At 33.2% G+C, this 27023-nt stretch overlaps 2 protein-coding genes across 2 annotated transcripts in view; one reads left to right on the plus strand and one right to left on the minus strand.

Annotated features, from left to right (window-relative positions):
* LOC111048092 (inactive pancreatic lipase-related protein 1) overlaps positions 1–3114 on the minus strand; it is a 30863-nt gene extending 27749 nt beyond the window's left edge. The window contains exon 1 of the mRNA XM_039429315.1: positions 2956–3114. Within this exon, the coding sequence (XP_039285249.1) occupies positions 2956–2971 (16 nt within the window). The 5' untranslated portion in view covers positions 2972–3114. The remainder of the gene's footprint in view (positions 1–2955) is intronic.
* Positions 1102–26491, plus strand: LOC111048093 (phospholipid phosphatase 2). Its single transcript, XM_039429337.1, has 7 exons — positions 1102–1420; positions 4600–4753; positions 6145–6298; positions 18319–18421; positions 20016–20144; positions 22791–23056; positions 26042–26491. Exons 2-7 carry the CDS (start codon positions 4620–4622, stop codon positions 26234–26236), a joined length of 981 nt encoding a protein of 326 aa, XP_039285271.1. The 5' UTR covers positions 1102–1420; positions 4600–4619; the 3' UTR covers positions 26237–26491.
* Positions 26492–27023: the final 532 nt, after the last annotated feature.

Below are 27023 nucleotides of genomic sequence, written 5' to 3' on the forward strand. Positions count from 1 at the left end.
ATTTCCACGAAAATTGGATTATCTCTGGTCATTTTTTGTTCAAATGACTTGATCAGAGTCAGACCAGAGACTTGCACTGACTTTCATAATTCATATTTCAGAGTTTTTTGTTAAACTTTGTCATAAACCTAACACTTTACCTAAAACTTTAGGTTAGAAACCTAATGATTTTTCTTATCTACTACATCCAGATTTATAGAACCAGATTATGTATAGAACATTAGATTTATAATTTTCTCAATTTTAATAGGTTCTCATTATTTGAGATTTTTACATTTATTAATTCATGCTGTTTTTAAGTCTTTACTGTTTTTATGTTCTGGAATTTTTATTAGAGGATTTTTAGGTATACAGGATATTCGGTATATAGGTAATTTAGGATTTCAAAGTGCTTTAATTAGATCAAGTTTTTTAATTTCTTTATTTAGATTATGTGGTTTACCCTTTTACTCAGGTTTTTTTCAACTATGATGAGGCCTACGATATAATGGCAGTGAAGAAAGATAGGAGAATAACGTTGCCGATCCTCATGCAGTCTTATTGTAATGACTTCTATAGACGGTGCTGATACAGTTTTATTGATGTAGTATTAACTGTTCATTCCCGTTTAAAATAACCAATTATATTCTATTAAGCAATAAATTATATTTTTGAAGAATTTACATAATTAGGATGAAATATTTTATTAACTAATTATAAATTATACATTGTTAAAAGACGATCTGGCAACAGAGCAAAGCAAGAAAGAGATAGTGCTATCCGCTTTGTTGAATGATAGACAAGGATAGCAATACCATTGCTAATCAAACCCTGCCATTATAACGTGGACCTCGTCACTATACCGTAAATAATAATACTACCGAAGAACTAGTAATAATACTTGTAATAATACTACTAGAATAACTATACCGGTACTATACTACTACTATCACGGTCGTAATAGATTGGGAATGATTCAAGCATCAGACATCACGTACAGAGGTTTCAAAAAATTCAATGCAATGATGTAAAGATACCTCTCTCATGGACTTGGAAATGATTCATTAGGAAGCAAAAGGTATGTCCTCGATCAAGGCAATGGAATATGTGATAAAGCACTTGAAAGATAACAGCACAACTGGCTCGAGCATTGATTACCAATGCGCGAATGATAACATTCATTTCCGAAATATTCAACGAGAATATAGTCATTTGAGCTTCAAATTACCTAAGTTCGTAAACGTTATTTTGTGTGTATTGTATTGGTGTTTAGAAACCTATGAATTTAGCTTAGTTTGATAATGACGGTGACAAGAATGTGTGATTAACAGTTTTCTGGATAAAATATAAAATAATATCGAGTGACCTGGCTGGCTCAGGTCTGGTGTCAGAGTTTTCAGGTCGCAACTGATCAATTTCTGGATAAATTCGTTCATACTGTGTAAGTCTATCTAAAATCTATTAATTTATTTGCTTTGGTTGAGTTTCTGATTATATTTTTTGGCGCTTTATGATGATAAAACATGAAAATTTAATAATAATATTATTCATTGATGTTGTGTTCAGATTTATACTGTGTAGGCTCATGATCAATAACCTCACAATTAATAATCTATACAACAAAATTCTCATGTAATTTATTATTTCTTTGTAAAATCCAACATTTTTTCTTTTTTAAACATTATAATATTATCTACATTCTTCTTTTTTCAAATGATTAATATATAATATAACAACCTAATTTCAAGATTTCCCAAGAAACACTTGAGAGAATTTTACAAATTTTGGAACAATTTTTCCACATAAATTAAGTTTACTATGAATATTATTATCAATCAAATCCACCTAATTATTCAAATTTCATCACACAGAAGTAAGTTTTTCATGTTGGATGATTTTCACCGACTTGTGTGGAGTTGTCTTTCAACTTACTGTTAATTTGACAAATGGTTGATAAAAAATAAATTATTTATAAGAATAAACTATTATCTGGAATAATGCTCGCTAGGGCAAGCTCTATCTGGTCTAGTGTGAGAGTGTTCTAGCTGCACCAAGAGATCAAAGATAGCAAGTATTGAATTAATATGGAACTACCGTACAATGGTACAATATAAAAACATCATGGAACTTTTTGGAAAACAAGAGCATTTTAATTCATGGATACGTTTTACTCCAGGAGAATCGAGTAAATCTTCAATTTATTATTAAGTTATAAATAAAGCATTCAATCTACGGAACGGTATCGTACCATACAAAAACTTCTAACTTATATGAACTATTCATATATTTTTAAATTATAATGATTATTCATCAATTTTAATTCTAATGCTAGAATTTTACTTATTATTGAAAGTTTTTTGTATTATGTCAACAAACGTACGAACATGCTATGAAGTAAATAATTTTTGTGATTTACTGTTCATAGAGACTTTCCATTATGGTATATTGTTATAACAAAAATATTGTAATTATTGTATAATACTTTCTATTGTCATTTAAGTAGTAAAAAGTGTAATTATTGTATTTTATAATATTGTCTTGATGAACGTCTTTATTCTATTCTAATATCATTAATTTTTCAACTGGTATTTGAATATAAGAGCATACAAGTATATATGAACATAGAGAAACATAGCATAAGTAGATATCCCATGGTATAGGGCGTTTATGTCGCAACTTTTACTGTTATCTCAACCTGATAGTTCATGTAATTCTTTCCCGTGAAGCTGTGTGACACTGGTAGTCTCTCATATTGTGCCGTGTTCATACACTCTCACCCCAACAAAACAGTAAAATTCGACAATAATCAACAGTAATCGGCTTGAGATACAGTAAAAGTTGCGACATAAACGCCCTATACCATGGGATATCTACTTACGCTATTGTTTCTCTATGATATGAAGTTACTGCAATATCAATCCCATGTAGATATAATCTATGCACAAAGGGAATATTGATGGAATGTCATTGATTTACCTTGTAAACAGTCCATAATCGCGCCAAAACTGAGCCTGATTATTGCTGCACGTCTGTACTAATCACTCAATCTAAACCCGAATCAAAGCCAGCCAGCATCAATGTTAATTACTTTTCGGAAGTGAATGGTGCCTGAGTGTATTTGTCAATTAATATTCCACTACGTCATTTGGTGACATCTGCTAAGTCTTATCCACAGATGGATAGGTGTCATCAATGAATAATGACAATAGAGTTGAATATACTTCAAATCACAGATTTAGAGCAGACATACATCATGTATATAGATGAAAATTAGAAATTAGGTTGAAACTAGTTGTTTGAAATGCTTTGAAGTTTAAAATGTTTTAAATGAAAGGGTACTTCTTGTTTTTTTCTATAATTTTAATAAACTAGGCCACACAAGTGAAGTGATTTTGTGTATCAGATGTATCGCAAACTCCAGAGGAGGCACTTCCAGAATCATATAATGTTACTGGTAGGGTAACACCTTCCCAACGAATATTCATCTAATCAAATCGGTCATTCATACATAGAATTCAAATTGTTTTTTATCCTTCAATGTTGTTTCCCATTACGAACTGCTTATTATTAAATCACTTTTTTGCTATTATAAAAAGAACGACTAGCAGTCAGATTGCAATCTGATCATCCTTCTTGTTTATCCAATCTTGTTTATCCTTTTCCCAATAATTATATTACAATAACTGATAATAAATTCACCTACAACTATCGTAAACGTTTGTTTTCCTAGTCCATTGTTGTCCCTTATCCTACTATCATAAGAAGCCCGGACTTTCTATATAAACTAAGGTACCTATACTAGTAGTTCTGTGAACAGTAGACCTCACGCAGTATTCTCATCCACAAGTAGCCTACCTGATTGAAACTATAGACCTTATGGAAATACAGCAATAGACTGGCTTCTCCACACATCTGTGTAATCACTTGTCAGCTGATTTATGATGGATAATTCTATAGTCTGATTTTTACTCTAATATTGGCGTATGAAGGAGGCTCTTTTTTCCTTTTATATTATCCTTGAAATGCAAAATTTCCAAAAACCTTGTATATACGTCGACGCGCAATCAAAAAAGGAACATACCTGTCAAATTTCATGAAAATCTATTACAGCGTTTCGCCGTAAATGCGCAACATAAAAACATATAAACATTTAAACATTAAGAGAAATGCCAAACCGTCGACTTGAATCTCAAGTCTTGAACCTCACTTCGCTCGGTCAACTAAGGTAGGGTCCTGGCAGGTCCATACTTTGACAATTTCCCAAAAATAAGTTAGATTTTTGTATTACACGATTTTATCACACTATAAGAATTACAAAAAACATCCTTTTACTGCGAATCATTTAATTTATCCTTCATTTGAATTGTTTACTAAAGCCGTAATGAATAATTATCCATTATCTTTATCATCATACAACATTACTCTTATTATAGACTTGAATTAGTGTCTCTAGTAATTTCTTAAAATTTTTATTATCTACGGTACAGAAGATTAGATATAATGGAAGTATTATTATAGGTAAGAAAATATTCTAGGATTAGAATCACTGAACACCGCTATATTATCATAAATCTTGGCATATTTCATGCATTACAAAGGAATAATTCTTTTTTAAAATAGGGGCCTACAAAATTATTAAAATGGATCCAAACGCTTCGTGGAAAGAGCTGATGGGATGTGAGGAGCAGCCAAGATTCAAGCCACCTCACTGGTTCTCAGTTTTCGTAGAAGTTACATCAGTTGTTGGACTAGCGATATTGGCAGCTTATCTGAGGTAAACGTCATTTTTGTATTTTCCCACTGCTTTATATTATTGATGGACGAATAGAAACTTTTGGTTGATGACTGATTCACACTTCTTGTATAATGTGATGCGTCTTACAACATTTATAAAAACTATTCTAATTTCATAATACCGTGATGTACCGTATATTTATTAGGTGAAATTAAAAAAAATCATCAGCGAGGTGACGATTTTTACTAATCGTCGATTCTGAATCGTTGAATTAAAACTATGTTATAATTTAACCATCCTCATCTCTCATGACCATATTGGAAAGATTAATAATGATGAATCACTATCAGTGGAGATTCCTTCTTATTCGCCGATAAACACAAATAATAGGCCTATATGTACACAATTTAATAATGATATTGCAACAACTGGTGATGTTTGAATGAGAACATAAAGAATAACAGGATTTTTATTTTCATAAAGCAGCCGTCTAGAATATATCTATAGTTTTCCTAGTTGGATTCAGTACCATAATTTCTCTTGAAGTGAGAAAGAAATAAACGTTCATTAGATTTCACATAAAGCAGCCGATGTCTGATTTTCTTCTAGGACTCAGATTTTGATCTGTCTCATTTTCTTGTTTCAAATTTTTATTCTTCTAATTTTGTGAGTTTATTATTTGTCAAACTGTAGCCTATCTTTTACACGAGCCATATGAATATTCATCTGGAAATTTTTGTTAAATAAATTCTCCACATTATGTTCACATACGCCTAATCGTCATTGCGGTTGAATTCTGAGTTTAAATAATAAAGAATGAACTCTGAATTCTGAATAAAGGTTTCGAGTGACAAAGTAAGAGACTATATATAGTGAGGTCCACGTTACAATGGCAGTGTTCGATTAGAAATTGTATTTCCATCCTTGTCTACCATTCAACAAAGCGGAAAGCGCTATCTCTTTCCCGCTTTGCTCTGTTGCCAGATTGTCTTTTAACAATGTAGAAATTAATAATCAATTAACTAAATATTTCATGTGAATCATGAAAATTCATTATGAAATATTGAAAAATATAATTTCTCACTTAATAAAATATTATTTATTATTTTGAACAAGAATAAATGATTATATTATTACTATAATAAATCTGTATCAGCTATCGTCTACCTATAGAAGGTATTGACAAGACAGAGGATCGGCATTGTTGTCCTCCTATCTTCCTCCACTGCCATTATAAATCCCCACTATAGGCTGTAGTCTGTAGTCTGTAATAGGCTATAATCTGTTATTGGTACCATAATTATTTGATTTTTTTTTCTTTTTTGCGATGGGTTTGAAAGATTGTATACTTATTCAACATATTATTGTTATCAAATATGAAATATCCATCACAGAGTTTTGTCAAAGTTTGATAGCTCTAACAATTTCAGGTTTACAGCTTTGCTTCCATTGTCAACTTATCAGGATTATTCGCAATTCTGCAATAATGGTCCATATTATGCTAATGCATACACATTCAACCCGTTCACAGACAACTTCACCGAGGCATTCTACTTTTTCTCACTCTTATCAGCACTTATTTTAGTGAGTATTGTTACTGAAATTGAATATTCTTTAGGTAAGAACTTCAAGAATTTATGTAGTGTGTCATAAACCATGGGATTTGACAGCTCCTCGAACATTTTTATTTCAAAATAAAATAAAAAATACCATATGCCACTAGTGAATAATGCAACATTATTATTATGATACATTCTAGTTGGATTGAGACCTTAGAATATCAATCAGGCACTTGATTGCATGAGTTGACTCAATTATCAGCAAGTTTAGTCGGTTGAGATTTCTCAGCAAACGTCCCCAGAAGCTACCAAAGTTAGGAAAACTTGCAATTGTAATAAATTAAGCGAGAAAATTAACAAAAACTGATTTTAACAATTATCGTTAATTATAGAAGGGAAAAATAATGGTCATCAATAAAGATCATCGACTGTAAGACAACGTTTATTCACCCAATCATGCAAATGAGCAGTTAATTTCAGTTAACAAATAATGTCAATATCAAATTAGATTTTAAAGGCTGAGAGGCAGTTCTGATTACTGTTATTCTCTCCAATTATAGGGAGCACAATAGCTAGAATGCATGAAACTGGCGACAATTCTGAGGATAATCAACTCAAGCATTGACTGAAAATCACATTCAGCGAAGCCTTCATATTCTTTTCAATTCCCAACTGGAACCGTTTTTGTGACCTTCACAAAATTTCATTGGGATGAGTTTTATAGAAATAATTTCAATGACAAATGAAATCTGTTCTGTGTCAGAATTATGGAAAATTGTTTGACTCTATATTATATGGAATGCATGGATGAATCATGAACAACTTTGACACCCGATGGAATTCATGAAATCAGTCTATTATCAGCCTATTTGAAATTATAATAGTCCTAGACCTGCTCATTTTTATTACCTTCGCACTACGGTATATAATATATATACCTATTCATTTCAAATTTTAATATAGGGCACCTTTTTCAAAACCTCTATATTTGGGTTTATTATATTTTCCAAATAATATATTATGTTTAATATTACTGGATCCTCAATACCAGAAAACCTTCCAATACTATACTGCCAATTGGCATAACTTCAATATTTTCTTATACTTTAGCCTTTATGCAATGAGGGTTCTAAAATACATCGGTATTGCCTGCTGGCTTTTTACTTTGGCATAAATTTATTGTGAAATTTCAGGTAGCTACTGGGTAAGTTATAGCAGAGAAAACTCATAATGAGAATAACAACGTAGTGCATTTATAATATCACGCATAAGTTAGCATAAGTTAGTTCTGCATTGTCCCACCAGATTGCATAAGCATGTCAACAGTCGCTTGTAACGGCTTGTAATGAGTGGAAGGAGAAAAGTGGGCTGGCATGGGAATATGGAAGGAGAGTGTCAGTCTTTTGATCCGGTTTTTTATAGCTGCATCTGGCAGCCTGCCAGGCTTTCAACTCATTTCTGAGGAAGCCTCAAGAATAATATTGCAAGCACAACCAAAGGCCAATTAGTGGCCTATTATAAAAGACAAACAATTTCATTCCTTTGTGATATGTAGCTTTCTGCTCTGACAACTCTAGAGCTGAATTATGAGTATATATAATTTCTATTTTTCTATAATCTGTTGATATGATAAGTTCTTCAATATGATAGGAGAAGAAAAGGAGGATGATAAGAATAATGAGAAAAATAAGAAGAAAATATTATTTGATGATCATGAGTAGAAAAGAGTAGGATGAGATGATGATAATAATGATAATAATAATAAGAGAAGGAGGAGTTGATGGGATATGACAGATAAGGAGAAGAAAGAGAAGAAAAAGAAGAACTTCTGATCATTTTCTTTCCCTCTCATAATTATTATCCTTCTTCTCACTTCTTCTTCCACTATTATTCTCAGCTCTTCATCTTCTTCTCGTTCTCTTCCTCCTCCATTCTCATCTTCATTTTCTTCTTCTTCTCCTTATTCTTCTTCTGCTATTTCTTTGTTTCTTCTTTTTCTCCTCCTCTTCTTCCTCCTCCTAGAAGAAAAAGAAGAATAAGAAGACACGAAGAAATAGCAGAAGAAGAATAAGATGGAGATGAATAAAATGAAGATAAAAATGGAGGAGGAGGAGCTGAAGGAAGAGGAGGAGAAGGAGAAGAAGTAGTAGTAGTAGAAGAAGAAGAAGAGGAAGGAGAAGAAGAGGAAGAAAAAGAAGAATAAGAAGAAGAAGAAGAAGGAGAAGAAGATGAAGGGGAAGAAGGAGGTGATGGAGTAGGAGGAAGTGTGAGTGTTAACTATTGTTATATTCTTATTGTTGAAGTTAAACTAACAATTTCTTCCAGGTTTCAGACTGGACAGACAACCAGTCCTCTTTTGAAAAAAACATGTTCTATCCAAAAATTGTCTTTGTTCAAAAAAAGGTCTGGTAAGCTTTGTTATGAAATACGGTCGAATCTCTGAAAAAGTCTCTATTTGTTTTTGGGGACCCAGGAGAACATAAGAATGTTCACACATATCAGGTCACGGCTCTCATCATTATCATCATCATCATCAGTCTCATCACCCTTATACAAACCATGACGTGGGCATCATCCCCAGTGAAAAAAATTCTCATCAAAATATTAGATTAATAGATTTTTTGATGTGAGATTTGAAGTTATAAAATAAAATCATGGTAATCATCTCTTAGTGCCACAGGTTTATGCAGTCTAGTAATTTCAAATTATATTCTAAATCTGTACATGAACTGAATCACATCAAAATATTGAAAGTTGAATTCCATAAATTTAAGTACAACCCCTCCACATTCCCCAACCGCAAAGATTGGGCCCGGGCTAGGGACCGGCTTGCGGCTGTGTTACGTATATACATATATTACAATTCATATAATAATTAATCATTTTCCATCCATATAAATTTGATATGTACATTTTTAGTGCTACATACATTTTTTAAGTATAATGCATATACTGTATTACAATTTATATGACAACTTATTAATTCAAATTTATGTAATTTATTCTCATATGTTCATTTCTAGTGCTACTCTTTATATGAATATACAAATATAACAATATTACAATAATTTACATAATAATCAATCGATAATTCCAATTCATTCAAAATTTGATATGTACATCTTTAGTGCTACTTGTTTACATACATGCATAATATATTACAATTTACACATGATAACTTATTAGTTCAAATTTATAAAACTCTCATATGTTCATTTCTAATGCTACTTGTTTTATGTATATACATATACTACAATTTATACAGGAACTTGAGTAATTCAAATTAACAAATTTTGGCAGGTGCATTTTTAGTCCTACTTGTTCTACTTCTACTTATATTACAATTTTTCCAATTCCTAACTTATCATGACAAACTTCCCTTTCTTTGATATAATATTACTTTCTTATGATATAACTCAAGTTATGTATATACATATATTACAATAAACGTCTATTTATTTATTTCACTATTTATACAATTTTTACATGCTGGAGACCTAGATTTCTAATGTTGCAGCAATAGACATTATGATTGCAGATGAGAACATTTTCAAATTGTGTTGGCCCTACCCAGGGATGAGCTGTCAATCTAACAGGGTAGAGTTAGGCTAAAGCTGGATGACACCCAATTACCCCGCCCTCTCCTGAGGGTCGAAACTTTACAACCTGGGCTTGGTTACCAAGGTTGTAACCAAATAATGAAAATGTTCTAATCATAGATGCCAAAGCCTCAAATATTTTGCAAAACTTTCATTTTTTCAATGGATGACTTCTTACAGGATGATGTTACCCACCGACACTGCTTGAAAATCAATACTCTGAAGAGCAATTTCAAGGTGAACATGTAGTGTTTTCGACACTCATCATCAATATCTGAAAAATCGATTTTCTTGATGGTGATTTTCATTAGTCGTGCAACTACATTATTCTTGAATGAGATTTTTTTGAAAAAAGCCTTGTACATTTTCAATGAGTGGCTGACTATTTCATTGAAAGCTTTCGATGGTGCTTTCAACCCACCTCCTTCTTGCAGTCTCATACTAGAAAACGTCCTATTCATAATTAGAAGTTCTTCAGCGCTAGATAGATTGGAGTTCATATCACATTGTGAGTTGAGACATTTTTCACAAACGTATTTCCGATAGCATCTGTAAGCCAAGTACCCAGCAAAATACGTTTGTGAACAGCTCTCTAACGTGGTTGCTTCGAAGTTGTCTATTCCTGGGAGGCTCCTGGATGTCTCATCAGTTTCCGAGCATGAAGAAGATTCATTGGAAGATCCAATTGACATGGTTTCCACTGACTGAACATCTTCTAGAGTTTCCGGAACTATTCCTTCCATCTTTTCATTTTGGTCAATGATAAGTATCTCATCTTCATCCAAAGTATAACTTGATGTCCTAGGTGGCTCCATCAAATACTTCAAATTGAATAGTCTCAGAGATCCTCTGAAAACCCGAACTGTTGGATTCCTATTCCATCCACCCCTTTGTCTAATTGACGAGAATAAGTTCTCGATTGGGTCCTGATTCAATCGAGAAGTGAGTAGGTATTCCACTCCCTCAGCATCGATTAGAGACAACACTGAGTTTATTGTTAACAAAAATCCTTCAAAGCACGGTGGCCTCTTTTTTTTTGCATTGATTTTTTCGAGTTTTTGGAATATCCCTAATGATGTCTTCAAAATACTGTTTACATGAACATTGTCTTTGCTTAGAGCAGAATTGTCTGGATTTCTCGATAATTTCTTCTTACTGTTAAGGGCATCAAAGAGGGAATTCATGTGCACAATAAATTCAGCTGTATCCAATGCTGTCTCACTTCTCAATTGACCAGTTGCTACCACAGTTTTCAAAGCAGCTGCTGTTGTATGACTGAAAATTTGTGTTGCAAGCGAAACCTTCATTTTTTGGAAACTATTCGGCCAGATATGACTTGGTGTCAACTGGTGAGCAGCTCTCGTTGACCCACTGCTGGAATCAATTGCATACATCTCCTCGATGTCTCTGAATGATATAACTCTGTTATCCATTATAAAATCATGTGTGAGGAGGTTGTTTCGAACTGATTTAACAAGATGAGGAACATCGAAAAGTGCATGGACAACTCGTCCTCCACTCATTTCAAAATATGGCCGTGCAGGACTTACTCCAAGCTGCTTGTATGCACTACGATTAGTGGTACACTGGTCGCAAACAACAGCTCTAACATCAAGACCTGCATTTTCGAGAAACGTTACACAATCAAGCAACAGAGTTTTAGTTTTATCGCCTGACAGTCCTTTCTCAGTTATGAAATAACCAACTGGTAACTTCCATTGATAATAGAGGCCCCGAATCATAAAAACTGTTGCTTGCTTGCCTAAATGACAATCACGGCCATAATTTCCTATATCTTGATATCCTTCTATGATATCCAAGTTTGTCGAGTACTCCAAGGCCTGTTTGATAGCCATATCATCAAACATAAGAACACATGACTTTTCTTTTGATGACATGCACCGAGCCTTCGCTCTGATCCTCTCCATTAGATCTTTGTTGAAACCAGTTCTATAGGAGTTTTTCTCAGAAATCCAAGCTTTTATAGTGCTGATGCCTGGAAAAATCATAATTTGTTTGAGAAACTTATAGGCTGCAGGAGAAACCAAATAGAGAGTTGTGCTGATCATCTTCTCCTTTTTCGACCATGGTTGATTTTTTTTATGCTTCTGCATTCTCCACACGATAGCAGCTTCTTCACTTCGGAGGGGGAAATTCAACAAAGCAAATTTTTGAGAGTCAGAAACCCTTTTTTGTTTCAATTGCTTCTTCAACCTGTAAATAGTTGCTCTCTTACTAGCTAACTTATTTCTCAAGACTGCAACCTTCGTTGACAACACTTTCACTTTCTCTTCCAAACTCTTATTCGATGAACCAAATAAAGCTCTATTCACCGACTTCAGCTTTGGCGATGGTGATACATTATTCACCCAAAACTTGCCAGATGGGGTGCTGAGTGATGGAGAAGTTGGTGATGGCGAGACGGGAGGATTACCCAATGCACTAATATTTCTATATTTTCGGGGAGTGGATGATGATCTATTAAGAGTCGGTGTAGGGGATTCTGGAACAAGTGGTGGGTGTGAAGGGCCAGGTATTACTTCTGGTGCAACGTAGCACAATGGAACAGCGCCATTCATCAATCGGCCACTTGGCAGAATATCCGATTCTCGAAAATGCTGCTCACAGACTCTCTTTAGCTTGTTCAATTTTGTTGGAGATAGTCCAATCAAATCAGAATTTCCTGGAAAAAAAAGATACATATTGGATGAAAGGACATCAACATATTGATGATTTACAATTTACACATGTAGGCTCCATAACACTATATTCTCTCTGCCACGACGTGAGGAATTTCTTATAACATTAAAGTAGTGATAAATACTAGTGACCCCCTGGGTTGGAGAACTCACTGAAGAACTATTATATTGTAATCTTTGAAACCGGCAACTTTTAATTATAGGCTACAGAGTGTATGAAAATTATAAAAACATAAATATTTCTCTTACAAGAATAATTTGACAGTAGGTTTCATTAAGGATCCTATTTGAAATGAATATAACTCTGTCACTTTAACATATTTGATCTAAATTATTTAGGTACCCAGGTACCTAGAATAGAAGGTACTGGCCACGCGCATCTCAATATTTTAATGATCAGAGTCAGATGATCGGTGTGACGTCATTGGTGCTCTAAATATCTATTCTTCCTATCTTTTTAATGTTAAATTGAGCAACTTTGTAAGTATTTTTCTCAAAAAGTAAATAACTTTCAAGTCCCATCAACATCTCATACAATTCATACAATTTTTATCTTCAATTTTTCTAGAAATTCAATAATTGAGAATTGTATTGAATACTTGCTCTCGTATTGTGAAACACATATTTCTCATTTATAATTTGTGAGAGGAATTCTCAAATGATACTTGTTCTCTTATTGTTAAACTCTCATTCTTTATTTTTTATTTGTGAAAAGGAAAACAAACTCTTCATGATCCGATAATAATGTTTTTAATAAAAATGAATCATTAATTGAAAAGTATAGGCTACGTATGATTATGAATTCATACTATAAGTACCCTACAATATTTATATTCCTTCTAAAAAAATGATAATTCTCTAAGACAAGTGGATTGGTTGAATGCCTGTTTGAAAGACTACGAAAGGATGACAACCTTAAAAATTAAAAATTTGAATAAAAAACCTGCAGTAGAAAACCTTTGAAGCCATTCATCTTTTCAAATGTTGCCAAATTAAATCAGAGAAATCTTCTATAATAATTTGCTATATTAATTCTGTGATTAAATCTATTAATTCCTTATAGAGTATCTCTTCTCGTAGTATCAAATTAATGATAGTTCTCTATCTCCAAATCGGTATGCCCTCACATTATCGAGCATTCTGGAAGATCTAAGAGTTCAAAAGTGAATTTATAAAAAAAAATTAAGATAAATATTGTAGTTGTTGGTGGTACTTGAAAGCTATGTACTTTTGTAGAAGAAGACTTACAAAGTTGCTCGAGAAAAATAAAGATAAATTTTATTAGATAGAACATTTCTGTATGAATGTTATTATAATTTATTCTTTCATAATGCATTTTTTATGCTTCAGTACTCCAGAGCGAAGCTCGGTCCCCGATATTATGATTGTAATTGACTAACGGACTAGTTGACCGAGCGAAGTGAGGTCTAAGATTCAAGTCGACGGTTTTGGAATTTCTCTCAATGTTTAAATGTTTTTATGTTGCGCATTTACGGCGAAATGCGGTTAAAGATTTTCATGAAATTTGACAGGTATGTTCCTTTTAAATTGCGCGTCGACATAATATATACAAGGTTTTTGGAAATTTTGCATTTCAAGGATAATATAAAAGGAAAAAGGAGCCTTCTTCATACGTCAATATTTGAGTAAAAATCAGACTATAGAATTATTCATCATAAATCAGCTGTCGAGTTGACTATAAATTGCATGCCATGAAGCATGCAATTCAATATCTCAATGTAACTTGGTAAAAAATTAACAGCTGTGAAGACTATAAATTGCATGACTATAAATTGTATCCTAATAAATAGGATGCAAAGAACTTATAACAGCTCGTCTGGGCGCCTAGATGTCTTCTGGTTTTCTCGCGCTAAATTCCGGAGAGCGTTATATGATAATTAAATCTTGTGTAAGCATGATCTGATCAAATGAATAGTTGGTGTATAACTGTGCGAGGTCTACTGTTCACAGAACTACTAGCAGTTTTGTGAACAGTAGACCTCACGCAGTATTCTCATCCACCTGATTGAAACTATAGACCTTATGGAAATACAGCAATAGACTGGCTTCTCCACACATCTGTGTAATCACTTGTCAGCTGATTTATGATGAATAATTCTTTAATCTGACTTTTACTGTAATATCGACTTATGAAGGAGGCTCCTTTTACCTTTCATATTATCCTTGAAATGCAAAATTTCCAAAAACCTTGTATATACATCGACGCGCAATTAAAAAGGAACATACCTGTCAAATTTCATGAAAATCTATTACCGCGTTTCGCCGTAAATGCGCAACTTATAAACATTTGAACATTTAAACATGTAAACATTCTAACATGTAAACATTAAGAGAAATGCCTAACCGTCGACATGAATCTTAGACCTCACTTCGCTCGGTCAAATATCAAGTTATGATGTTCATTTCTCTTCTTTTCTGATACTTTTTTTAGCAGTCAGTCCAGTAGGAAATTCATAAACTAAAAAAAAACTACTCAAGTTTCATGATATTACGTGATAATAAATATTAATATGTTATAACAATAAAATAAATAATAATTTTATTAAGTGCAATGAAAGTGAAACGAGCTCTAATGTGTCTCCAAATTTATTATTAATCTTGGTAAACAGATCTTAAAATTAGCATTGCATTATGTTGATGATGTTTATTATTGTTATAAAATAATGATATTGAATGTTGATTGGCGAAATGGAAAACATGGGTCTGATTTCTGATTACAAAGTTTCTTCCTTTAATTGACATCTAATGAATTGCGTGAGTTTTCTGTGTGAGTTTACCAAGGTTAATTGAATGGAACAATATGCCCACAACCCGGATGTTACACCGTTAGAGTTTTCTGTTTGGGGGCATTAAGCATTGGGGAGTCCGATGGTAGCAAGCATTCAAGCAAGAGAGACATCAGTGTTTTATTTAAGTCGGGCTTAGGCCACAAACTTAAGTTCAGTCATAAATTTGTCAAATTATTTTACATTGAGTTTTTTCTAGCAGCTCCTTGAAGTTTAAGAATAATTAGAGGCTAACAACTAAATATAAATGCTAGAATTGAAGGCTAATCATTACTAGAGAATTAGAATACATGCAGATTGTTCTAAGTGTAAAGGTCTACTTATAAATCTCTCAACATTGTAAAATGATATAAAAAATTAATTGAAGTGAGTGGAGAGCATTTTCAAAATTCTTTCAAGTTTACAACCTATGTGCAGTGTATTAGTTTCAATCAAATATAGCGATATGAATAGATTCTTGCTCCCTTGGTCACTTGCTCCTAAAATATACACTTACTTGGTAAACTCACTCATGAAACATCCGGTATATTATTATGAGAATTATGAAATTTTCTTACCTGTATGACGTATCCAAATTTCTGATAAAGATTTGGAAAAACGGAACATCTTCAGTCCTTTGATTTTTGCTGCACTGTTTGTGCAGCCTTTGTAAGAGCACACTGTAAATGACATCGCGGAAGCTCGATTATTCACATTGGCGAGTAACTTAGTCTCTTCACTTTTAGTCAATTGCTCGAGACCAAGACGGCAAACACGAAACTATCACAACACAATCAACCATCCAGAAAGAGGACAAACAGCAGACTGTCTTCAACAAGACAACAACCAGCCTGTAGCACCCCCAGCATAAGCGGGGCTTCAATAAACAAAAGCAGCATTTTCAAAGCTCAACACCCACCATTGAACGATTCTTATAATCAACCGTGACAAGTCCTTTCTGTGTGAAACACAAAATGCAATAGCCAAAAAGGTATCAGAGAAACGAAGTTCTCCATTATATTATAATGGTAGGATACTCAGTTTTCAAAAAAGTGACCAGCACTGATGCCGATTCCATAAGGTCTGGGTAGGTAGGTAGGTAGGTAGGCTGTGGAGCCCACCCAAAAAATATTTTGGGGGGCTGAGTCCACAAAAAATTCTGATCAATTATATGGAAAAAACCCCTCCCCAGACCCCTAACCAATGAGCCCACCCAAAGATTTTGATAAGTCGGCGCCCATGGTGGCCAGGGTATAAAAGTGATAAATTCAGAATCTTCATGTTCAAATGCATGTTAAACAGCTCATTAGTTAATAATAGTCCAGTTACGAGATAGTGAAAAAGGGCAGTTTTGATAATTAGTTCCGAAAACGCAACATTTTTCGGGTAATGATTCTGGAGTATTGGATATCTTTACAAAAGTTGACCTTATAGAGCAAGTGAGAGAAAAATGAGTATATTGTGATTCCAGGCTATTAATTATGTATACTAACATCCTGCAAAAATTCAGCTTCACCAAATATTATGGATTGGGTGACTTATGTAGTTTAAATGAATGTAATAATAGTAATACATCAGCTTCTTCTTCTTTTCTCATGTTATCTTATTCTCTTCATCTCCTACTTATTTTTCTTCATCATCATGTTGTAGCTCTTCTTCTTTTTCTCCTTCTTCTGCTTCTTACTATTATCTTTTTGTCATCATGTTCTATTATTTATTCTTCTTCTTCTACTCAAAATCGTCATTTTATTCTTATCATCTACTCATCTTCTTCTTTTTCTTCTCCTCTTCTCCATCATTCTATTCTTCCTCTTCTTCTCCTTCTTCTTTTTATTTTTTCTTCTTCTCATTGAAGAAAGAGAAGAATGGGAAGGAGTAGCAAGATAGAAATAAGAAGTGGTAGAACATGAAGAAGATTAGACAGTGGAAGAAGAAGGGAGAAATCTTCTTCTTCTTCTTCTTCTTCTACGAGGAGGAAGAGAAAAAGAAGAAGAAGGAGTAGCATATGAGAGAAATAAGAATTAGTGGATCATGAAGGAGGAGAAGAGGATAAGAAAGATGAAGATATACTATACAATAGTGATAGAAAATAATAAATATTTAGAAGATGATGAACTGAAAACTTCATATTTTCTTCTTCTTCTTCTTCTTCTTTTTCTTCTCTTTTTCTTATTCCTTTACTTCTTCTTTACATAGAATTCTCATTCTTACAGAACACAGAGTAATATATAAATGATACAGTCATGATTCAGCTGTGAGAATGTTGGGATGAAATGCAAAGAAAACAGAAGGCGGTTGAATAATATTATTATCACAATAGTCCTATAATTGCTTCACATGTTGACAGGTGTCTGGTGCCGAGTTGACTGTGTGTGTGCATCTGTGTGGTGTGTGTGTGTGTGTGATAGTGTGAAGGAGTGAGGGGTGACTACCTGTCAGTGGAGTGGGTGATAGAGTTGTTGTGAGGACGGAGTGCGGAAGGGGGGTGTGCGAGACCGGAGTAGGGTTCTGCGCGCTACCTGCAATCTGGCAAAGGAACTACCTCGATTACGCATGAACAGAAAGTCCTATTCCGCTAGCCTTCTGTGCTATTCTGTGGTTATAGTCATAAGCGATAGCATATATTTTTTATTTATAATGGTAATGGTAATGTGATAATAGATGCACTTCTCAGATAAATCGATTTAAACACTTTTAACTTGACTTCTCATGATAATAAACAGTGCAGATAAATTTTCATGTTAGGTAATTTGTTTATATAATAATATATTTATGTTATGTATATAATAATATTTGTTTATGTAATAATATTCAAACATGTAGGCCTATTTTATTATAAAAAAAGAGCAGATGATGACATTTTCTCCTTACTGCAAGCTGTCTTATAATATCCTCTAAACAATGCATTATTTTCAATTAATTTGAATCATTTTAAATAAAAACAAAAATGTTCTGTTATAGGTGCTGGTCTATGAGTTTGAAAGGAGCTACTACTCAAAACATCCCAGCTATCTACATTTTTCACCATGTCAACGATTCTTCTATATAGCACTCAGGCCTCTAGGTAATATTATTAATCCTATACTATTAAACGAGCAATTTCTGTTTATATGTTTACATGTATATATTATCTGTATGTGACTGGATCTCGAAAACGGCTCAAAGGATTCTCACGAAATTTGGAACAAAGTAGGTTTATGATATGAAAATTCGATTGCACTAGGTCTCAACACTGGGATAACTCGCTGAATGACATTAGAAGGATAAATACGTCCTTGGAAAAACAGCTGAAAATTTTGTCGTCTGTCGATACCGTAATGGAAGTTAGTGAACGAGTGCATGTGTGGAATCATTCAGCTGATCTCACGAGAAGAAAAATTCAGCAAGAAAAATAATTATTTTCGTTTATTTCCCTTTTTTTAAAAAACATGTCTATTTCAGAAAGTCCAAAATAATTACTAGATGCTGTTAGTGTAGAATAGTACATAGTATATTAACAAATATTGTAGCAAACAATCATTCTAAATCGAATACTTAGTGTATCTATTTGTAATTGATGATGTGTTTGTTTTTTGAAGTGTGAATAAATTGTTATTTTGATGAGTGATAGTAGCTTAACCTAGATTTTTATATGGACTGTAGTATAAATTTGAAAAGGGACAGTTTTGGGTATAAGCCTGTTGTGCCTCCTCATATAACTCTGTAAAAATAATTGTAGAACTGAAAAAATTAATAAATAACTATAAATTTAATCTTTCGTTAAAAATTTTCTATACTTTTACACTCCAGAGCAAAGCTTGGTCCCCCGATATTGTAATCTTAGATCTGAAAAATAATATTCGAAGTAAATAATACAGTTAATTATTTTGAGTGATAATTTATAGGAACTGATAAATAAGTGCATATAACAGTTTGGGACTGACCCTGTAGTGTACTCTGTAGGGAGTTGAAATCTTTGGGTTGAGCCATTTCAAAATTGGTAGCAGATAAATTCATGAAATTTCGAGGATAAATTCTTCAAAGTATTGCTTACTGAATGGCTTACTTGATTCTTCACAACAATTCTATGAAAATTAATTTATGTTTTAAATAATAACTCAAAATGGGATATTTTTTCAAAGGGGAATAAATTTCCCTAGAATTTATTGATATTCTGATAAATCAATTAGGCCTATATCATACCAATTTAACAATATCTTACAGAATGAATCCTTGAGATTCCATGAATATATTTTCTACCAATAATTCTGAAACGACCCTGAATATTTCTACTTCAGGCGCTCATATCTCTAAAAGTAAAAATTAATAAAAAGTCAAGGTAGAGCTCTGATAGATCTATAGGTCGACCTATCTAGAAATCTCATTTTAACTTAAATAATTTAATCCGGATTATTGAAGTATGGTAGCTCGTTTATCTATCATTTCATTTCATTACAATTTCAGTCATCAATCATTCTTTATTGATACCAACAGTTCAAGAATGATATCTCTCCCTAAAGGATGCCCTACTATACTATGTAGGCGGAGTGGGAATATTCAAGTATCTTAGACAAAAAATTTAAAAGAAACAAGATTTTGAATTGTGAGCGAACAAATTCACCGCAATTGATTTAAATATAGTAGCATACGGTATACAAGTTATTCTAAACTGTCCACAGGTTTCTTCACAATTGGAGTTTTGATAGTCTCAGTCACCGTGGATCTCATGAAAGTTCAAGTGGCATGGCCAAGGCCCTATTCCTTTTACAAATTTCCTGAATTGTGCAATTCCACAGCGAAACTAGATGGTAAGAAAATAGTTTAGTTTTAATTTTCAGTTTGGTTTCAATTCAATTCTTTATTGCCTTTAACATGGTAACAAATCAAAGGTTAATAAATCAAACACTTATCACAAGAAAATAAAATAAAATTTAACAATCCAAAACTGAAAAACTAAGGGTGAGCATCCCTGACCAGCAATTTGGCAATTTGGAGGTACCGGGTTCGATTCCCAGGCTGACAAATAATTTTTTAATAATAGCGCTCATCGAATTTCCATCTAGCTGTTTACACTGTTGTCAATATTTGCAGTAGCAGAGGTCTTCGGGGTAATTTACAGCATTTAATTTAGATTTTCGTTTAATGATAATTATTAATTCATTAGCATTTGAATAATTGCTATATCTCAGTGCCTAATTTCCATCTGTAGGTAAGCAAACATACAATAGTTTAAGACAAGGAATGTATCTTAGATATAGGCTAGGCTACATTGGTTCAGGTTATTATTAGAATAGATCTTATAAGGCTATTTTGTGTATAATCTCTGCACTACTGGTTGATTGTAATGTGTGAGGATAAACATGACTTGGAGTTGATCCAACAAGAACAGGTTGAAGGCTCATTGAAATATATCTCACGACTCTATTTGCAAGTTTAAGTTGACAAATCTAGTTGAATTGCAATATTATTCTCATGTTCTCATCTCACCTGTTGCTCGCAAGCATTGATACGAAGTCATTTTTTTCAAAAGTGACGAACAATAAATAATTGTCTCATTATTGCTAAATAGTTCTGATAATATTATTGATTGCACAGAGATAATAATGTACCGTACTACCTACATTGATAGTGTAGGTTTCAACTTAGCCTTAAGTACGGTACGATTGTATCTTCAGGCTAAATAAATTGATTGATTCGTCTTGAACATAACTTTGCAATAGCAATGGTTGTTAATTAAGGCCCATTGACGGCTCAAATATATATTCAGGCGAGGTGGAACCGTCAGGGACTCCCCACTAATAAAAACCTATACAAATATTATTATTATTTGCAATAGCAAATTAAAATGAATATAATCATGTTTAGTGGGAGTGGGATGAGAGAAAAAGCTAGTGTGCCATATGAGATCGTGGAATTAAAAAATAAAATTTTCGCTTAGTTGAAAAAACTTCATTTAGGAAAGTACCTACAGATAACGGAACTATAGTGAGGTCCACGTTATAATGGCAGTGTTTGATTAGCAATGGTATTGCTATCCTTTTCTGTCATTCAACAAAGCGGATAGCGCTATCTTTTTCTCGCTTTGCTCTGTTGCCAGATCGTCTTTTAAGAGTGATGAATCAATAATAAATCAACAAATATCTTAATTATGAAAATTCATTTTAAAATTATATTGAAAAATATAAATTCTCGCTAAATAAAATATAATTTATTATTTTAGACGAGAATGAACAGTTAATATTACATCAATAAACCTGTATCAGCTACCGTCTATAGGTGGCATTGACAAGACAATGACATCGGAAACGTTGTTCCCTTATCTTTCTCCACAGCCATTATAACGTGAAGCTCACTATAGATAGATGAGATGGGCGATTAAGGATAATAATACGAATAATAATTCGGATACCCAATAAGAATAACAACTACAGAGAGTAAGGCCCGGTTGCACAAAAGCCGGTTTAATTTTAATCGTGATTAATTTTACGAGAACCAATCACGATTAAAATTTAACCAGCTTTTACAAACCGACACTTAGAGCCAGTTGCACGTACGTCGGTTGAATTTTAATCGTGTTTAATTCCACGAGAACCAATCAGAGAAACCGTCTATCAAAGAGGCCTTCTCTGATTGGTTCTCGTGGAATTAATTTAATTTCAGGCTTTTGTGCAACCGACACTAAGAATAATAATTGTCCGTTTTTTGAACTATTTTTAACGACATTACAGTCTATTTTTTGAATATTAGTTATTAAAACTAGTACTCACTGTGGAGTGCTTTCGGATCTTCTTATATTAGCGAGCAATAAATTTCTGTATATATTTATATGGTTATCTGGTTATATGGGTATATATTTATGTTCAACGGATCTCGAAAACGGCTCTAACGATTTTCACGAATTTTGAAACATAGTAGCAAGGTTTATGATATTAAAATTCGATTGCATTAGATCTTATCCTTGGGAAATCTCGTTGAACGACATTAAAAAGATAATAATATTCATCCTTGGCTGAAACAGCTGTGGATGGTAAAAAAGTGAGTGAGCGAGTGAGTATGTAAAAAATCAAAATATTGCAACCCCGAAATTCATAAGATGACATTTAGCCAGCTGAGAAATATATAAGATGACATTTACCCAGCTGAAAAATATAAACACGATCATTTCAGAGAATATGTGTTCTGTCATAGCCTACTATAGATAGATACTTTATTATCTAAAGTAAGCCATGGTTCTGTTTATCAATAAATAAAAATAACGAGCGAAGCTCGGTGCCCCGATATTTTAAATAATGTCGTTAAAAATAGTTCAAAAAACGGATTATTACTTACAGTTTGTCATGGATAGTAAAATAAATGAAAAATAATAATTATTACTTAAAAACCTGCAGCCAACTCATTGAGTTGTTTTTCCTACGTGATGATCATGTTGATGATCATCAATGATGCTGTTTTAGGGACAGTGTCGAAAGCTGTGCGTTACGCTTTGACTGCGTTTCCCTCGCATCTGACAGCTGTGACTGGATTTTGCAGCACATTATGCGCTGTTTACACTCACCACTCGTGCACACTCGACTCAGCGCCTTTGACCAAACCTATCATCAAAATGATGCTCTTCCTACTCGCCGGAACTAGTGCCATCTACAAAATGAACGTTCACTACAACCACTGGTTTGATGTTGTCGTGGGTCTATTGATAGGGGCACTCTTTGGATACCTGACGGTATGTAGCCTATACTGTAAGGCTAGCTCCACACACATTCGGTTTCATTCGGTTCGGGTCGTTTTCGGTTCGTTGCCGAAAACGAATGAGGCATTCATACATATTAGGTTTTAATTCGAACGGTTCGAATTAGGTATTTTCTTCTCAACCACAGCTGTATTTGGATTTTTACAATTCATGCTGGCATTAAAATATAAAAGCTGTTTCATAAAACTTTTAAGTCACGTAATACAGGATAATCACCATTCCAATTACATGCTAAATATAGCCGATAAAATCAGCTGTTCCTGTATTACAGGACTCCTGCGTTTTTATGAAACATGGCCCTGGTGTTCAAATAGTAAGATGAGATTTCTTGAACAACAAAATTTTCAAGTTAATTAAAAATTGTGAACTGTTTGAAAAGTTTATTTTTGATTATATTAATTTTGAACGTTCAGAGTGATTATTTTCTAAAATTGTGATTTTTTTCTTGTTTTGACACATATGGTACATAACCTTCGTCATTTCTCTTCATATTAATGAAATGGTAGCCCTTCGCTAAAAACGAATTTGAAACTGGTGGAATTTTATTAGTCAAGTGGGCGTTCGTTTCTATGCGGTTTCTATTCGGTACCATAACCTATTCAAACCGAATAACCATTTCACATTTATCGGAATTTGCCGAAAACGAAACGAACCGAATGTTTGTGAAACTAGCCTTATTGGTATTCAAAACTCCTTCAATTTTCTTATCTCCGAGTTTCATTTCAATTAATTTTAAATATTACCATATTCCATATTCTGCATATTTTACCATTTCAGTATATTAACTTCTACAATTTATTTAAACAAAAATATTCCAAGAATAATCACTATACATAATTGAATACAGTTTTCCAAGAGTTATCACAATTCAACTAATAAAACTTAATGAGAAGTAATAAAATGAATCAAAGAGTGAAACGTTGTAGGATAAACGAAGAATGTTGTTATTAAACTGCAAACTATATAGGTGTTTACTCGCTTACAGTAAATGATATTGAATATTAATGCAACGCAGAAAATCCGAAAAGATCTCTCTCCCAAAAACGCCATAAGCATAATTTTAATAATAGAAAAATGTTGAAATTTAATTCTCTAATTTCACAGATGCGAATTCTTGGTTGTGAATGTGAATTTCTATTCTACAGAACTCAGAACTTCTACTATTTGAATTGACCAAAATTTTCGATACAGTATTTATGGAGAATAAATTATTATTCAAGATGAGAATTGAATACAGAGTTTCAAGAGTAGTCACTAGACAAGACTCTGTAGTCATTAGTGAAGATTACGATTTTACCGGTAAAATGAATTACAGCTCCATAGTATACGGTGGTGAAAACCCTCATAGTTTAGTTTTTACCTTTTGGGGAACACTGGGCACTGAATAGCCACTTAGTATAAATGGATACTTCTAGCCTGATGGATACTCTCTGTATTCAATTTGAAGGATATTTATATATTTTTGTTTTGTAAAATTGTATTGACAATAAAGAAGTTTCAAATCAAAATCAATAGGTATTGGACAGCGATCATGAAATTATGGGTACTCGATTTCCTCCCATATTTCATCAACCTTTCAATAACATTCACTCAAGATTTTCAAATTTGTTGAATAAACCTTACAGACCAAAATTATATCCTGCTTTCTAAAGGATCATGTTGAAATTACTTGTATGAAATTTGAAATATTATTGTTACTTAGGTAGACTGGATAAAGGAATATCAACATAAAAGCTGAATTGAATTAAGAACCGCTATCTGAAGAAATATCGGTAAAATTGGTCTACTCATTTATTCAGAATGCCATCCAATAGGCTGCTAATATTAGCATGGAAGGACAAACCCGAAGGAAAGCGAGGCATAGGAAGACCAAGGAAGAAATGGATGCCGGTACAGGCCACTAGAGCCTAATCCTTGTAAGAAGATTATGATGATCATGATGATTGTTACTTGGGTGAATTTTGAAGCATGTGATTGGAAAGCATGCTCCATTCAGAGAGTAATTGTTTCATATTTTTCACAATTATTTAGGTATGTCTGGAAGTCGTAATTTTAGTGGTAAAACTAAAATTAAATTTAGTTAAAATATACATATTTTCTACATATGTATTTGTGGAATTTTCTTACTTTCCACAGTAAGAATATAACCTATTTTTATGGACATGTTATATATTATAATAATATCAAAATTTGGGAACAGAATAGTTTTGGGCTATGCCTGTTGTTCTCTCCTGATCATATTCATATGATTTGTAATTGTACAGAATTGTGCAGAGGAAACGCATGTTTTTCGAACAGCCAGTACTCGTCAACGGGAAAGGGTATTGCCTGGAACGAATGTTGGCAGACGATTCATACTATGCCATTTCAGTTGCTATGAGCGTTGGAACGTACAGCATCGTGTGTTCGCTGTTAAGCAGTTTTTTTTTAGAAACAATGAATCTGTAGTCACAGTGCAACACTTTTTCGTTAATATTTTAGAGTTGAGGGTCGAGGGTGCAATGCCCGATCGAAATACTGTACCCCGATGGAATGCAGCGTTTAGGAGTACAAGTTCTGTGATTAAAAAGAAACCACCTGGTCTTCCCCGTTCCCCGGAAAGTATAGACCGAGTCAGAACGGCAGTTGTTACTAGTCCTAGACGATCGACTCGTCGACACTGACTCGGTCTAAGTATTCAGGAGTACGAACTGAACGGGAAAGACCAGGTGGTTTCTTTTTCACCACAGGACTAGTACTCCTAAACGCGGCAGCCCATCGGAGTACAGTATTTTGATCAGGCATTGCACCCTCGACCCTCAACTCTAAAATATTAACGAAAAAGCGTTGCACTGTGACTACAGATTCATTGTTTCTAAAAAAAACTGCTTAACAGCGAACACACGATGTTGTACGTTCCAACGCTCATAGCAACTGTATTAACGAATAAATAAATAAAATGATTGATTTATATTTCAGCATTCATTACTATGGCGAGGCTACTCGGTCCATTTGCACGGATTCACAGACAACTCTTGGAAGCTACTCTTGCCTCGAGTAAACGTGCCGAAACAAGTTGTGAGGAGAACAACAAGTGATGATTACATTTCTACAGGGAACACCCTCAGCTTGAGAAGCCAGGAGAAACCACAGCCATACTGGCTACAAGCTTGAGAGAGCAAATTTATTTAATTATTTAATTGATCTGTATGTTAGTCATTATTGAATCATAGTTGCAAGGATACTCTTCCCAATAATTGAAATATTCGTATACAGTAAATTATTTCCTCCCTTCCAAGATGGAGTTTGATTGAGTTGAGTGTGGATAAGATTGAGTTCGGTGAACATTTGAAGATTTGAACCATTATAATTGTTAAAAATGGTTTTATAATAATTAAGAACCATTATAATTGTTGAAAAATTGATGAATGATTGCACTTTGTGTTAGAACACTCTTCTATGACGTTCACATTGCATAATTTTGATTACAGAAATGAGATAGATCAAAATTATTTATAATCAATACCCCTAAATACTTTGAATGAATGTTTATCATTTCACAAACAGAAGGGACAGACGAATAAAATGTTACTCTTTTCAAATTCATATAAATGTTATTTGACATGCGATTTGGATAGAGTTCACCCCTAGAATCAAATGAATAGGTCTTGTGTAGGAATTAATAAAAACAATATAAAAACTTGTAGTACCCTTTCTTATTCAAAACTTTAAAATATTTCAATGACTAGTTTCGACCATAACTTAGGTCATTTTCAAGTTGAAATGTAGAAAATAAAAATGAACAAGTTGATATTTATACTTTAATTAATAACTTTAAAATGATTTCAACTTGAAAATGACCTAAGTTATGGTCGAAACTAGTCGTTGAAATATTTTAAAGTTTTGAACAAGAAAGGGTACTACAAGTTTTTATATTGTTTTTATTAATTTGTAAAAAAGT

The sequence above is a fragment of the Nilaparvata lugens genome, chromosome 1, assembly GCF_014356525.2.
Source record: "Nilaparvata lugens isolate BPH chromosome 1, ASM1435652v1, whole genome shotgun sequence".
Classification (NCBI taxonomy): domain Eukaryota; kingdom Metazoa; phylum Arthropoda; class Insecta; order Hemiptera; family Delphacidae; genus Nilaparvata; species Nilaparvata lugens.